The sequence below is a fragment of the Gobio gobio genome (assembly GCF_949357685.1).
Source record: "Gobio gobio genome assembly, chromosome: 1".
Classification (NCBI taxonomy): domain Eukaryota; kingdom Metazoa; phylum Chordata; class Actinopteri; order Cypriniformes; family Gobionidae; genus Gobio; species Gobio gobio.
In genome coordinates, this window is record NC_137097.1 from 32,134,715 (window position 1) to 32,152,357 (window position 17,643).

General features: G+C 40.2%; 1 protein-coding gene across 4 annotated transcripts in view; it reads right to left on the reverse strand.

Moving 5' to 3' along the window:
• Positions 1–1,587: 1,587 nt before the first annotated feature.
• LOC307125994 (5-hydroxytryptamine receptor 3A-like) overlaps positions 1,588–17,643 on the reverse strand; it is a 133,047-nt gene continuing 116,991 nt past the window's right edge. For all 4 annotated transcript variants that reach the window (XM_079816308.1, XM_079816307.1, XM_079816309.1 and 1 more), the window contains 3 exons: positions 14,279–14,489; positions 3,074–3,205; positions 1,588–2,658 (listed from right to left, as the gene is read on the reverse strand). In XM_079816308.1, coding sequence (XP_079672434.1) covers positions 2,432–2,658; positions 3,074–3,205; positions 14,279–14,489 — 570 coding nt within the window. In that variant the 3' untranslated portion in view covers positions 1,588–2,431. The remainder of the gene's footprint in view (positions 2,659–3,073; positions 3,206–14,278; positions 14,490–17,643) is intronic.

Here is a 17,643-nt window from a genome sequence, read left to right on the forward strand (position 1 = left end):
AAAATACGGTACTTGTACTGTAAATAAAAATACCGTTTTCATACTGTAAATATCAATACAGTATACATTATTATTACTGTAAATTGAATTACAGTAATGATACTGTAAATACTTTTACAGTAACTTACTGGCATCCAGCTGCCAGTAAGTTACTGTAAAATTTACAGCAACCTTTTTACAGTGTAGTTTACAGTGCTGTAGTGGTTTTTCATTAATTCATCATCAGTTACACCTGTTGTTAATTTCATTAATTGCTTTGTCTTTTTAAACTCTGTGTCTGGTTTGGTTGTTTTGTTCCTTTGTTTTCTGAGTATTTTGAGTTCTGTGTTAAAAAAAACTGACCGCTTTGATTAGATCCGTTTCATTAACTTTATTGCAACCTTACCTATGGCATGTAGATGCAAATCAAATTAATTTTGTTTAAAGTAAATTAAGCTAAACTCAAATTGTAAAAAATCAATTCTAATACTGTAAATAAAAATACGGTACTTGTACTGTAAATAAAAATACAGTCTTCATACTGTAAATAAAATATACAGTATTATTACTGTAAATATCAATACAGTATACATTATTATTACTGTAAATTGAATTACAGTAATGATACTGTAAAGACTTTTACAGTAACTTTTTTACAGTGTATGCGAAATATTTGCTCAAAACGTTGTTTGCACATACTGTTTTATCATCCTTCAGGATAAATGATCATGTTAATGCTATTGGTGCCAATACAGTATATTCACAAGGTTATAGCAGCTTTAAACAAATGACTATTGTTCCAAACAAGAACACAGAACTTAAAACACAACATTAGCTGCTTGCTTTCTGATGATTTAATCATCAACAAGGAGCTGACAACACCTGATATCACTTTATCTTTGCTTTCTCAGCCACAACTATTGTGTTTCTCACACACACAGTTACAGCAGCCAAAGAAAAACTAGCACAACTACGGGAACCAAGAGCCCAACTAAAGCAAACGCTTCCCACCACAATGGTGCCTTTAACTGAAACATAAATATCAACATCTAAACCTCTGTTAATTCTCAGTAAGAGCTTCTGTAGACGTCTGACAGAAATAGTCAAAGTGTGTCTTATGTCTGTGATTAAGGGCAGCACCAGTGTCTCAGTGGGAAACACTGTCTCCTCACAGCAAGAAGATCATGGATTGAATCCCACGATTCTCTCACGGTCCAAAGATGTGTGAATTACAGATGCTAAGTTGTCTAAAGTGTCTAAAGGTGTGAGCTAAGTTTCTTTTATTTTCCTGATTTCTGGACAAACACACACTGTCTGTGAGTTGCTTTGCAATTACAAATGGAAAATATGTCCACAATGAGCACATTTGAACTAGTTTTTAACCTTGAGGTTCCATGAACGTCTATATCGGACGTGCAGAACACGTCAAAAACAGACGTCATAAAAACTTTAAATCTGGCTCCTCAGTGGATGTCTTTTCAACGTACGCCTCTAGGGGCAAAGACATTGAAAAGACGTCTTTTGGACATAACTTTGCTCAGTGGGAACACTAGTGTGTGTGTGTGTGTGTTTTAAAGCCAGGTATTAAAGCATGAGGACACATGAATTCCAACATTGTTTTGGTTTTATTGTGACCAACCAATCACTAATAAAGAAAACAAACTGAATTACCTTAATCCAAACGTTAATGTAAGACATAATAGCTAGACTTAAACAACTGAGGTCAACTAAATAAACTTCAACCTTCAACTCAGTAGGAAAATCTAAGGAGAAATGAACAGAACAAAATCTGACCCCCTAACAGAGACAACACACAGGTGTTTAAAAGAAACAGTGGCCCCACTTAAACAATACCTTTTATATTAACAATTCAGCTAATTAAAAGTAAATATGATCAAATATATAATAAAACAACCAATGTTGATAATATAGAAAATATTAAAAACATATCGAAGTTAAGTTCCCTTCACCCCCATGACCTTGCTTCTAGTTGTTATCGGTGAGCAGAACCCTCAGGCCTTAAATATCTACTGCTGCACAAGCTTTTATCAGTCAAGACTGCTGTGACTGCTGTGAGACTGCTGTGACTGCTGTGACACACAGCGGCCGACAACATTCATCTCCACTAAAGATCAAGAGTGCTATTTTCTTGAATATCAGCACAATTGCAAAAATGTGAAATTAATTTTATACAACAGTTCTATAAAAAATAAGTTGATTATATGAATTGACCATTTTTAGACACAACATTGGCAAATTGGACTATTTTTTGCTCTATTTTGCCAATTAAATTAGTTCCAAACAAAGCAGATTGATGGTTTAAATGTGGGAAATGTGGGCAAATCAAGTTTGTAATGTTTTGATTCACCTTGTAGCTGGTTGGTTCAGTATGTATGTTAAACTCTATGTAAACTATCTCTGAAAAAAAAAGTTATCTCGTGTATATAAGACATCACTGTCCAATCCAAACCTTCCCAAGCACAGACAGAAACACAATAACAGTGATTACATAAAGAACCAAGAAGGTCCAATCTATGATTCTTGGCTCTCTGGTCCAGCACAGAGATGTCTTCTCTCGTTGGGTTTGTTGAGTTGCACCACAACGGTCGAGGGTACCAGACTGCTCTTCATTCTGATCTCTAACTGAGTCTGGAGGGTTCTGCTGGCCTCTTAAACCGTCTGTGAGAGGAAAAAAAAACAAAGAATGGCCTTGGATAAACACTTTTTGTCTTGTTTTGTCTGATACTCCATTATAGAACAACAAATTAATTTCATATGTGGCTTTAGTGTTTTTTTTTTCTCAAATAAAATGTGGTTTTACATGTGCTAATTTCAGACTTCAAATGCTATTTTCATCCATCTATCATCCATCCATTATCCAAATAATCTATTTTAGTGGCACAAGGATGCTGGAACATGAAAAAATAAAGTTTATTTTCCTATGTAGTGTTATTTACTCAAATATTAATTGTATTTGCTTCTTTGCATATAAGTGACAAAGCAAACAAATCTAAACTAATAAACCTTAATATGTGAGGTAAAAGTTTAAAATACAGGGAAATGTTCCTCATAATCAGATGTTGTCAACTCTTACCATCTCGCTCACTAACAGTAGCTGTTGTTTCCACTGTTCTCTTCTGAGCTCTTTTAGCCATCAGATAATTCACAAAGATGGTCTCCAAAATGCTGATGCCCATTAGACAGAAAATTGCACAGCAGTAAACCCCTGTGAAAAACAGCAAACTATGACTACAACAGCTTTCCTGTGGAATAATGCCTTTAAAGGAGATTTCTAATGCTATTTCATGAATACTGACTTATTTACACTGTTAAAGTTTCAAAAAATTAGTTGGACGAATGATGGGGTATTTCTGGCTAAATACACTCCTTCAGGATTCAAACAAGTTTCGTAAAGTTTTTTTTTCAAGTATGGCCCTGTCATAAAGGGCAGAATTTCTTGTATGGGCACTTCTCCTAAGAGCATGTGCATATCCACCAGAGCGAGAGCAAGAGCACGTCCATCATCGAGCTTCGTTCGGGTTACAGGCAGCACTGTCATTTTGTATTTAGACCACACAATCAGAGGTGGAAAGTCCAGGGGTCAGAAAGTAAAAGTCCTGCCATATTTTTATTCCACTCATGAACTCAGTCAGCTGATTTCACTAATGAATTCTACCTCCTGGCTGAAAACTGTGCTACTTAGCAAATCCAGGTGTTTGGAACAAAATACTTTTATTTTCTGAACCTGACTTTCCACCTCTGACATTTAGTCAGTTTGGTTTTTATTCGCGAATGGCGCGAATTGGACGCGAATTGAGCGTCTTGCGCGATACGCGCGTTACACGCGAATGGTGCTTTTGTGCATTCACGCGTCTGAAGCGAATTCGCGCCTGACGCCCGAGTTGAAAAATTTGAACTTTGCCGTCAATTCGTGCCGCGTTAACCAATCAGGAGCCTGCTTGCTGCTGTCACGTGGTAAAGTGACGTGTATGAGAAACCCTGCATAAATTAAAAATAGTACTATTGTGTCACAAAATGTAGTTTTAAGACTTTTTCAGGTGGGAATGTAGTTGTTTAAAGCTCAAATCTGTGTTTTATTTATAAAGAGAGCGCCTATTTAAAAAAATAATAATCTTGTGTTTTTGGAGTTGTGAGATCCAGGCGATCACCGGGCAATCACCGCTTATAACGCAGGCGAAGGCAGCCTTTCCTCGGCCAGTCCTTCTGGCGTCTGCCGCTGGCTCTGATGTCCTGTAGTGGTGCATCTTGTGTAGATCTAACGGCCGAGCTTTGCTCTCATGAATCAATAATTTGTTGTCTGCCAAATCGTTTTGAATGAGGGGAAAGAGAAGTTTCATAACTTTATATTTTAAGGATATTTAAACATACATGCAGTGAAGATAATGTAGGAGTTGCCTGGACCACATTTGTGTGGCTATTAATGCTTAATACTGTATATATTTTTAATGAAAATGAAAAGAGGCAGAGTGCTGTTTTATGACATATTTCTCCTGGAGTGCCTTGAACGCGCGTCAATTTCGCTTCCAGCGCTCGATTTCTACGTGCGTCCAACTCGCTGCTGATGCGCGAATGCATTCAAAATGTTTGCACGTGAAACTAGACGCGCTAGACATGATTTTGATGCTCTATTCGCATTTGGTGTGAACGCAGCATTAGGAAGACACTTAATAAGAGTAAAGAGCCCAACTAATGGAAACACTGATCACTGTAATGGTGACTTCAGATGAAACACATTAGAGTTAAACTTATTTTAATTCTCAATAAGAGCTTCTGTAGACGTATAACAGAAATAAAGTCAGTCTGGTTAGTAATGTGTGAAGCTGGTAATGCTGTTTGTGGAGTTGTTTAATCCTCACAGATCTTCACAGATTTAATGTCTTCTTTTATCTTCAGTTGAAATCATCTAAGCCTGTGGCTGAAGTCAGTTGTAGTTCTTGTCTTTCTGCTCGTCTCTTTTTCTGTTCTCTTCTCTATTCAGTGATTCTGCTTGTTAACAGGTTTATTAAGGCTAAGCTGACTCCACATTTAATCTACAAAGATTTTGTGGCTCAGATAAGGTCCAGTTCTGGTTTATTTCTTTGGTCTTAGCTGACATGTGGCATTGCTTTGGCCTGCTTGTGGCCCAGATCTGGCAAACAGGAGTGGTCCACTCAAGGGCCGTCATTCCACGCAGCATGTGGGCCAGATCAGTATGCCACAAGTGCCAGATGTTGGCCAGATCTGGGCCGACACAATATTGCTATCTGGGAACATTGTCACGTATGTTCTTCTCGTCGCTGTTTCCTGATGGTTTATAGAAAAATTACCCTGAGTTGCCCTTTGTCGTTTCAAAGAACAGCACAACGGAGAGCACAGAAGGTGCGCGCGCTGTCAGCAGAGGCTCGCGCTGCGGAGACAGATGAAAGTATAAAGGCTTGAGAGGGTGTTTTCTGCCATGGGTCTAACTGTCAACAGGCTGTGCTCTGATGTGACTAACCCACATCCCTTAGACATGTTACTTTAAAAAAATAAAAACCATACAAGTTGTGAATTGAGGTAGGCCTGCTACTGTATTTTTATTTGACAAAAAAACTATTCCGGTTCTTCAAAGCCGCAAACGGATTCAGTGTATTTTCGTTTTGTCATCTTATTTGGTAATTAAGTGAAAAATGTTTAGTGTAGGCCTATTTATTTTATTCTTTTTATTTATATTTTATCTGATCTGTTTGCTGCTGTTTGCATGGTAAAATAAACCTTTGAAAAAAAGTGTCTTTTTAACGGGGTCACAGACACTCGTCAATCGTATATTTATTTAATGCCAATTCAATATTATAATCTTATCAGTTAACGGTTAATAATCGGATAATGAGCAGCGGTTGTCGTTAGTAAAATTAACCATGAGCATCCCTACAGGATTGTATTTTTTATTTAATTTCATTTTAATTAAGAATAGGCAACATTTTGTCAGGATGACTGTCCTTCCTTTGCTGTACCTGAAGTTGCTGCATTTTGACTGCTGTCTGTAGATTCCTTCATGCACAACTCGTATTCTTTCGGATGTTTCATAGGCATATGTTTTAACAGCGTCTATTGTTTAGGGTCATTGCCACCACAAGACAAATCGGCATTGCATATTGAACATATAGCTCAACTTGAATCGCCTTCTTTTGACTGAAAGTACTGCCAAACAACACGTTTTCTGTGCACAAGTTCCATTTTCACTTTCTCACATCCTTCTGCATTCGAACAGTCTACACAGTAAAATCCCCATTTTTCTGGCTGCTGTAACTGTTTGTTACGGTGAGAACAGCAAGAGAAAAAAGAGGAAGACAAGTTGATGACAGATGATGTTGGCTTGTCGTTGATGATACACAGAGGTGGGTAGTAACGAATTACATTTACTTCGTTACATTTACTTGAGTACATTTTTTGGGTAACTTGTACTTTTAGAGTAGATTTAAAGATGGGTACTTTTACTCTTACTCAAGTAAATTTCTTGTGAAAAAACTGTACTTTTACTTAGTTACATTCGGTGGCGTTCCTCCGTTACTGTCAAATGGTAATAATTATATTATATATATTAAAATAAGTGAATATGACTTTCGCAAGTCTCGCGAAACTTTGGAGAGGCTGCTTCGCGAGAGGTTGCTACGCATCACCCGCTTATAATTAGCGCGCGTTTCGTCGGAAAATGATAGCCGAAGCAGAGGAAGATGTGTGTGAGCTACGGGAGGCAGATTGCCCGTGGCCTCAAGTTCAGTCTATGTTTTCACTCTAAGATGTCAAAAAGAATAGTTTCATAATGCGATGCATGTTGTGTGCACCAAAACGAACTGACATCTCTCAGCATACAATAATTCCACCCTGAAAAGAGCGGTAAGTGTCACAATGATGCCTATATTTGAACACTATTAACGGTCATTTTGGTAACTATGGGAAATTTCCCCTTATTATAATACTATTTCACACACTGTCCGAGTGTTTTCCTCATATGCGCTCTTGTGCAAGCAATGAATCGTTTGAATCCTCCAAACAACACACGTCCACGAACAAACGTTCTCATCTTCACATTTATATCCTTTTCTTCACAAAACGAAACAAATTGAATAGCCTAATGTGACGTCTTGCATTTATACACAAATCCGGACAGACACCTGTCTGAAGTGTAGAAAATACATACAAATAAAAACGGTATTGTATTTTATTCCTACCTAAAGAATAGCATAAGAACAAAGTATGTTTTAAGAAGAGCTCTAGTTAGCCCTGCACACCATTAATTTACACTGTTTAACCATTAATCACACACACACACACACACACACACACACACACACACACACACACACACACACACACACACACACACACACACACACACACACACACACACACACACACACACACACACACACACACACACACACACACATATATTATATATATATATATGTGTATATGTATATATATATGTATATATATGTGTGTGTGTATATATATATATATATATATATATATATATGGTTCATTAGCTTACATTAGTTAACATTAACTAATAATGAACTGCACTTATTTATCTTTATGTTAATTTAAACATTTACATACATGCATTATTAAAATATTGTTAACATTAGTCAATGCACTGTGAACTAACATGAATAAACCATGAACAGCTGGATTTTTATGAACTAACGTTGACAAAGATTAACTAATGCTGAACAGAGGTGTTGTTCATGGTTAGTTCATGTTAACTAATACATTAACTAATGTTAACTAATACAACCTTATTGTAAAGTGTTACAGAGAGGTGTGTGAAAGCTCTCCGAGTAGCCTGAAATTCAGGGTTTTCGCTTATCAATCAGATCGAAAGTAACTAGTAACTAGCTACTTGAGTAGTTTTCTCATCGAATACTTTTTTACTCTTACTCAAGTAAATATTACGATTGTTACTTTTACTTTTACTTGAGTAAATATTTCAGTAAGTACTTGTACTTTTACTTGAGTACAGATTTTGGCTACTCTACCCACCTCTGATGATACAGTTGTTGTCATCATATAGTGGACTTATTTGCTGATCTCCTGAGAGTCATTGATTATAGTAGCCTTTAGTGCTGGGCAGTATACCGGTTCATACCGAATACCAGTATTTATTTTTGTTATGATATGAATTTTGATGATACAGCAATACCGGTATATGTCGCTTAAACAACGTTCGGAACGCGGCGCAGCGCGTCATTGTTTGAGAGGGGACCCATTTCACTGTTGCACTGTACTGGTGAGAGCAGTCAGAGCACAGCTGAGATCGCATCTACAGCCTATGGCTGAATCCGAAATACCTATACCCCTATACACTCATTCACTATTCCCTACCTATGTTCTCACTTTATTTGAAGGAGTGAATGAAAACGAGTGCGTGAAGTCGGACAACCGTTGTGTGTACATCGGCTGTATACTCGTTGATGTGGGATAGAATGAGTGCACTCAATAATGTCCACTATGGTTTTGGACACCACTGCAAAGCGCTGTCCCCTCCAAATAATGCCCTATTTGAGGTTATAGGGGGCTATCTCAGATTTAGCCCTTGATTATAGGGATGATTCAAACTACATACGGCACGCAAGAGAGAGCGGTTTCTGCACGGAGTGTCGAGATGAGATTAATAGCGTTCTCCTCATGGATCATATTATAGCACATATATTGACCGGAGCGAGCGTGTTTAAGTTTTTAATGGACATATTTCATATACTCTAGTGCTCTGAACAAGTACCAGAAGCGTGTATGCAGTGCACACATATTTCATCACATCTTCTTCAAATTAAATGTGAACTGATTAGGCTACACTGAACCATACGTCTGATCACGACCGCGATGACACGATGGATTATTCTGCTATACAAAAGACAATGAATGATGTAAGTTAATAAATAAACTGACAATTCAAAGAAGAATGGGCAAAAAAGTAACTGCTTTATTCTTTCTGTGTTAAACTGATGTGTGTCATTTGTTTAGAGAGTGCTCTTAAATGTATTGCAAATATCCGCATTTCTCCCTCGTTTTGACAGTGTGTTGTTATATAGGGTTAGATTTTTAAAATGCTTAAGGTGCCCCTCCATGGTCACATTTTCAGTAGAAAATATGGTTAACACCCGGTCATGCATACGGGAAAAAAAAATCAATATAATTTAGAAAAATACCATGATATGCATTTTTGTTCATAAAACCCAGCACTAGTAGCCTTGTGACTTCACAGGAGGAGATCCAGCAGTGTTCTCATCAGATAATCTAAAGGATGTTTAAAACGAGAACATAAGTTTTGTTCTCCAGTTTAATAACACCTCTCACAATAAGCACTTCTAAGTCCTACAAGTAATTATCCCACACAGACATCAAGAATCAGCCTATGAATCTCAACAATGATGACATGCTTCATGCCTCAATGCATTCTGGGTGCATCATGCAAAACTCATCCATGGCTCCCAGAATGCATTGCAGCATGAAGCATGTCACCATTGTTGAGATTCATAGGCTGATTCTTGATCTCTGTGTGTGATTACATCATGCAGAAGTCTAAAGTGTTAAATGTATAATCTTAAATAAAACTTATTCAGCTTTTCTGAGTAAAACAATCAAACAAAGTTAATAGTATATTGCTCATACTCAATCATGAGATGTGAATTAAGTCACTACATAATGAACATCTTATTGTTGACCAGCTGATAGCATCTGCTTGTGTTTTCTCTTGTTTTACTTGCTATAGCAAACTCAATTAGAACAGCCAGATAAACACTATAATTATAAAGTCATCAAACTACTCAACTAAAGAGCATATTGATCACCATGATGGTGACATAAAATAATAATAATTTTCAACACAAAATCAACAACAAAAAACCCTTTTAATTCTCAATAAGAGCTTCTGTAAAAATATAACATAAATGCAGTCTGGTTAGTAATGTGTGAAGCTGGTAATGCTGTTTGTGGAGTTGTTTAATCCTCCTCTGCTGAGATATTCAGAGATTTAATGTCTTCTTTTATCTTCAGTCAATTTCATCTAAAGCTGTGGCTGAAGTCAGTTGTAGTTCTTGTGTTTCTCATCACTAATGGCCAATCATGACTTAACTAATCTCTTAATTATCTCATTAACTTTAAAGGTCCCATGGCATGAAATTTTCATTTTATGAGGTTTTTCAACATTAATATGAGTTCCCCTAGCCTGAATATTGTCCCCAAGTGGATAGAAATGTTGATCGGTGTAAAACCGAGTTGTGGCTGTCTTTCTCTGCCTTTGAGAAAATGACAGGCCAGACTAGCCAATCCTGAAGTCTCCTGGTTTGACGTCCAAGCAGGCACGGTTTCCTCCCTTTCCTCCGCCCAGAGAACCTGGCACGCCCATGCAAACGCTCGTCGAGAGATCATTGCATCATTGCTTGTGAACGAGTGAACGCTGGCAGTTTCTCAGTGTTTGGATGTACAAATGAAAACAGAAGTCTTTTTTCAGTTCCTTCTGATCTGTGATCAGTGATTTCTGATGTGTAGCTAATTATTTATTATTCGTGCACACAATGCGGCTTCTCTCTCTCCAGACAGAACGGTGTTTTCGTGTTTTATATCTTGTGAGTCAGTGTTTTTGTACGTCCTCGTCGCGTCTATCGGTTCTAAAATGTGCATACAGTCATGAGTTTCTGCTCAACATCAGCAGAGATAAACCTCACACACGCCGAAGCTCGGCCTTCAACATCCCCGACCCACAGTACTGCATCTGGCCCACAGCGGAGGCACCAAACGCGGCGTGAGATTAAGCAGAAGGGGGGTAAGCTTGAGCATATCCGGGCTAGCCAGCCTAGCCCCACAATAAACTGGATTACATCCGATTACTGCTGTTGTGTCTTTGTTTGCGCTGTGTACTCAACGCGCGTCACTGACGCTTTTATTTTATTTTAAAAATAATGCTATTATCAACACTTACTTTTAACTCGTTCATCTCGACAGCTGTAATGGTACTTTGCATGTGTTACAAAGTTGGTAGAATAATGATGAAGAGACGGACTCGGTGTGACTGTTTATTCAGAACTCTCAGATACAAACACAATAAACTCGCGCTGACTGACAGCGCTCTCATAACTCAGTAGTTACTATAAATAACTTTGTTAGCAATCGCTGAGCTCAGTCTCTGATACAATAGTGATGTCCGGTTCGCGAACGATCTTTCTTTTGAATCGGTTCTTTTTAGTGAACCGAATCAGTTCACCAAATCGGACTGAATCGTTCTAAACGGTTCGCGTCTCCAGTCAGCGCTGATCCATAATTTACTAAAGTTACTAACTTTCTGACATGAGTGACAGTCCCTCCGACTAGAAATAGACTAATAACCTAAAGTATATGCTGTAACTAAAACAGTTCAGACATGCTGAGAACTGATGTGAAGTGAACTCAGGTCCATCCGTCTCCCTGGCAGACTCGTGCCTGCTCGTGCCTCGATAAACCACGCCCCCTCCGCTCATATAAAATGCAAAGATGTCAGCCAATCACAACAGTGGGTGTTTTTACTGAAGTCTCACAGCAGACACGCCTCTTGAAGCAGGGCATTCAGCCACAGGGCAAACAGCAGTATAGAAAAAATGCCTTTTATTTCTAAATTATGACATTTTATGATGTAAAAGTCATACTAACAATATAAGTACAGCTCAGGAAACATTATAAAATAATAGAAAAATGCCATGCCATGGGACCTTTAACACTTTATAGATTGGGACCATATGTGCTCTGAACAGTGTTAATTTTACACTGGGGATTTTACTGTGTAATTCGGTGCATCCCTAAAATATATACGATTGGCTTCCTCACTCTGTCTCCTCTCCACCAATCAGCTGGTGTGTGGTGGGCGTTCAGGCGCAAAATGCCTGCCGTCACATCATCCAGGTGGATGCTGCACATTGGTGGTGGATGAGGAGATTCCCCCCTTCTATGTGAAGCGCTTTGAGTGCCTAGAAAAGCGCTATATAAATGTAACAAATTATTATTATTATTAAAAAACAGCCTTACCAGCTTCATTGCCAGGTCTTGAGATGCATATTCTTTATATCTGTATGTCTAAACAAAGCAGCTTCTGTGCAATGTATTTTTAAAATTATTCAAATTACTGCTGGATCTCAAGCTGGAAAAACACAGGACTACAATCCGCAAGTTGAAGCTACACATCAAGCACACAATCAGAGATTCAGACTCTGAGTGAGACCAGTGAGTCAAGACATTATATATACAACACCATAAAAATAAAATAAAAACATTATGACCAACTCCAAATTGTGCTTTCCACACTCAAAGTAGCATTCACAGAACTCCTAATATTACAAAGTCAAGTGTCAAGGGTCAAGAGGCAACTAACGTAAACATTGATAATCATAATGGTGACCTGGAATTAATCATTCCATAAAACATCGAAATCTAAACTTCTGTTCATTCACAGTAAAATCCCCAGAGTTAAATTAACACTGCTCAGAGAACATTTGGTCCCACTCTACAGAGTGTTAAAGTAACACTGAATCAGTGTTAAAGTTAATGAGATAATTAAGAGATTAATTAAGTGATAATTGACCATTAGTGGTGAACACCTGATGATAATGAGTAGAATCACTGAAGGAAAGAGAAAAAGAAAAATACAAGAACTACGACTGACTATTAAAAAGACATTCAATCTCTGAAGATCTCAGCAGAGGAGGATTAAACAACTCCACAAACAGCATTACCAGCTTCACACATTACTAACCAGACTGACTTTATTTCTATCAGATGACTACAGAAGCTCTTATTGAGGTTTAGATGTTGATGTTTTATTGAAAATTAAAGTTGTTTGAAGTTACCATTATTGTGATTAGTGTTTGCTTTAATTGGGCTCTTGACCCTTGACTTGCCAACATAAGTTTTTCTCTGGCTGCTGTAACTGTTCGTTACGGTGAAAATGGCAAGAAAATCTTGACGCTTGTTGTTTATGATACAGTTGTTATCATCATATAGTGCCTTATTTGCTGGTCCCCTGAAAGTCATTGATTATAGGAGCATTGTGATTCTAGGGCAGAAGATCCAGCAATGTTCTCATCAGAGAAACTAAACAATTATCAAAAAAATTTTACGTAAGATTTGTACTGCGGTTTAATAACACATCACACAATAAGCACTTCTAACTCCTGCGAGTTTTACTCACACACAGAGATCAAGAATCTGCCTATGAATCTCAACAATGGTGACATGCTTCATGCCACAATGCATTCTGGGTGCATCACGCAAAACTCATCTATGGCTCCCAGAATGCATTGTGGCATGAAGCATGTCACCATTGTTGAGATTCATAGGCAGATTCTTGATCTCTGTGTGTGAGTTCATCTCGCAGGAGTTAGAAACGATTAGTGTACAATCGGTTGCAAAACTTATTCAGCTTTTCTGATTAAAACAGTGTTGGATCTTTTCTAAAATCACAATAAAAAAAGTGAATAGTATATTGCTCATACTCAGTCATAAAATCAATGAATTAAATCATTATACAATGATCATATTCTCATCATCGAGCAGCCGACAGCATCTGATTGTTTTTACTCTTGCTATAGCAAACTCAGTTACAGCAGCCAGAGAAACACTAATGTTAAAAAGTCATCAAACTGCCCAACTAAAGAAAACACTGATCACCATGATGATCACATTAAAAACTAAAAATTTTCACAACAAAATCAAACAAAACATTTGTTAATTCTCAATAAGAGACGTCTGACAGAAATAAAGTCAGTCTGGTTAGTAATGTGTGAAGCTGGTAATGCTGTTTGTGGAGTTGTTTAATCCTCCTCTGCTGAGATCTTCAGAGATTTAATGTCTTTTTTATAGTCAGTCGTAGTTCTTGTGTTTTTCTTTTTCTCTTTCCTTCAGTGATTCTACTCATTATCATCAGGTTTTCATCACTAATGGCCAATCATCACTTAATTAATCTCTCAATTATCTCATTAACTTTAACACTGATTCAGTGTTACTTTAACACTCTGTAGAGTGGGACCAAATGTTCTCTGAGCAGTGTTAATTTAACTCTGGGGATTTTACTGTGTTCTCATTAATAACTTGTGTAGACATCTGACAGAAATACATTTAATCTGTTTAGTAATAAGTGTAATAATGTGTAATGACTGGAAGTCAGTTGTAGTTGTGTCTCTTTTTTCTGTTCTTGTTGTTTCTCTTTCCTTCAGTGATTCTGCTATTCTGTTATAGGATTGTTTCCTTAAAAAACAGTATAATTAAATAATCAGGACTAATTTAGACTCACCAATGAGAGGGAGGTATGTATTCGTAGAGGGCAGCATGTCCTTAAGAATCAACATCATCACAGAAATAGACAGGAGCAAAGTCACTTTAAAGCTCAGCTTGTCTGCTCCACTTGTGTCAATGAAGAAGGAGATCACATCCAGCACAAGGAAGAAAAATACAGGTACTATAATGTTTATGACATACAGATTAGGTTTCCTTTTTATGTTGATCTGCCATGGAGAGAGAGAGAGAGAGAGAGAGAGAGAGAGAGAGAGAGAGAGAGAGAGAGATAGTTACATTAATATCACAATGGACTTTAACATTAAGAAAACTAAGAAAATAAATCAATTGGTAACACTTCACACACAGCAAAAACTCCAGTGTTAAAATATAGCTGCAAGCAGCAATACCGGGGCCAAGTGCAACAGAAGCAAACAAGGAAGCTAGCAGCAGACCAACTGAAGAAATGAGTGAAGTCATTTGAAGACAATTTTAAGCAAAAATGTTAAAACCCCACATTAAAACATTGAGTTGTATAGAGCCAATGTCATATTTTGTTATATTATTGGGCCACCAAGAGGTACAATCCTACCATTTTTTGTATGTGTCCTCGGAGTAAGGCCACACTGCAAATTCCCCAGTGTTAAATTAACACTGCTCAGAGTTTATATAATCCACACTCATATAGTCCATCCATCCATCCATCCATCTTCTTCCGCTTATCCGGGGCCGGGTCGCGGGGGCAGCAGTCTAAGCAGAGATGCCCAGACTTCCCTCTCCCTAGACACTTCCTCTAGCTCTTCCGGGGGGACACCGAGGCGTTCCAAGGCCAGCCGGGAGACATAGTCCCTCCAGCGTGTCCTTGGTCTTCCCCGGGGCCTCCTCCCGGTTGGACATGCCCGAAACACCTTCCCAGGAAGGCGTTCAGGAGGCATACGGAACAGATGCCCGAGCCACCTCAGCTGTCCCCTCTCGATGTGGAGGAGCAGCGGCTCCACTCCGAGTTCCTCCCGAGTGACTGAGCTTCTCACCCTATCTCTAAGGGAGCGCCCAGCCACCCTGCGGAGAAAGCTCATTTCGGCCGCCTGTATCCGGGATCTTGTCCTTTCGGTCATGACCCAAAGCTCATGACCATAGGTGAGAGTAGGAACGTAGATTGACCGGTAAATCGAGAGCTTCGCCTTACGGCTTAGCTCTTTCTTCACCACGACAGACCGGTACATCGACCGCATTACTGCAGAAGCTGCACCGATCCGTCTGTCAATCTCCCGTTCCATCCTCCCCTCACTCGTGAACAAGACCCCTAGATACTTGAACTCCTCCACTTGGGGCGGGAACTCTCCACCAACCTGAAGTGGGCAAGCCACCCTTTTCCGACTGAGGACCATGGCCTCGGATTTGGAGGTGCTGATCCCCATCCCAGCCGCTTCACACTCGGCTGCAAACCATCCCAGTGCATGCTGAAGGTCCTGGTTAGAAGGGGCCAACACGACAACGTCATCCGCAAAGAGCAGAGACGAAACCGTGTGGTCCCCAAACCTGACACTCTCCGGCCCTTGGCTGCACCTAGAAATTCTGTCCATAAAAATTATGAACAGAACCGGCGACAAAGGGCAGCCCTGCCGGAGTCCAACATGCACCGGGAACAAGTCTGACTTACTGCCGGCAATGCGGACCAAACTCCTGCTTCGGTCATACAGGGACCGGACAGCCCTCAGCAAAGGACCCCGGACCCCATATTCCCCCAGCACCCTCCACAGGACGCCGCGAGGGACACAGTCGAATGCCTTCTCCAAATCCACAAAACAAATGTGGACTGGTTGGGCAAACTCCCATGAACCCTCCAGCACCCTGTAGAGAGTATAGAGCTGGTCCAGTGTTCCACGACCAGGACGAAAACCACACTGTTCCTCCTGAATCCGAGGTTCCACTATCGGCCGAATTCTCCTCTCCAGTACCCTGGCATAGACTTTCCCGGGGAGGCTGAGAAGTGTGATCCCCCTATAGTTGGAACACACCCTCCGGTCCCCCTTCTTAAAAAGAGGGACCACCACCCCGTTCTGCCATCCCAGAGGCACTGTCCCCGACCGCCACGCGATGCTGCAGAGGCGTGTCAGCCAAGACAGCCCCACAACATCCAGAGACTTGAGGTACTCAGGGCGGATCTCGTCCACCCCCGGTTCCTTGCCACCGAGGAGTTTCTTGACCACCTCGGTGACTTCAGCTTGGGTGATGGACGAGTCCTCCTCTGAGCCCCCAGCCTCTGCTTCTTCAATGGAAGACGTGATGGCGGGATTGAGGAGATCCTCAAAGTATTCCTTCCACCGTCCGACAACATCCCCAGTCGAGGTCAACAGCCGCCCATCGCCACTGTAAACAGCGTTGGTAGGGCACTGCTTCCCCCTTCTGAGGCGCCGGACGGTTTGCCAGAATCTCTTCGAGGCCAGCCGATAGTCCTTTTCCATCGCCTCACCGAACTCCTCCCAGGCCCGAGTTTTTGCCTCCACAACCACCCGGGCTGCAGTCCGTTTAGGCTGCCGGTACCTGTCAGCTGCCTCAGGAGTCCCACAAGCCAGCCAGGCCCGATAGGACTCCTTCTTCAGCTTGACGGCATCCCTTACTTCCGGTGTCCACCACCGGGTTCGGGGATTGCCGCCTCGACAGGCACCGGAGACCTTGCGTCCACAGCTCCGAGCAGCCGCTTTGACAATGGAGGTGGAGAACATGGTCCACTCGGACTCAATATCTCCAGCCTCCCTCGGGATCTGGTCGAAGCTCTGCCGGAGGCAGGAGTTGAAGATCTCTCTGACAGGAGACTCGGCCAAACGTTCCCAGCAGACCCTCACAGTACGTTTGGGTCTACCGAGTCTATCCAGCTTCCTCCCCCGCCATCGGATCCAACTCACCACCAGGTGGTGATCAGTTGACAGCTCCGCCCCTCTCTTCACCCGAGTGTCCAAGACATACGGCCGCAGGTCAGATGAAACGACCACAAAGTCGATTATTGACCTACGACCTACACTCTAAAAAGAGATGTGTTAAAAAACAACACACTCAGTGTGTTGATGGTATTTTGACACATGTTGTGTAGATATAACACACAATGTGTGTTAAATGTTACTCTGGATGAACAGCAGTGGGTGTTTTGGCAGCCAATCACATCATGCCTCTTTTTTAATGTCTTTTTCAAATGCTTTCACCGCTTTTCACTTGTTATCACTGACCAGACTGACTTTATTTCTGTCAGACAGAAGCTCTTATTGAGACGAAACGGATTTTGGTGTTGATGATTCAGTGAATGTTTCATCTGAAGTCACCAGAATCGTGATTAGTGGCTCCTTTATTTGACCTCTTGACCCTTGACTCTTTCACATCAGTTTTTCT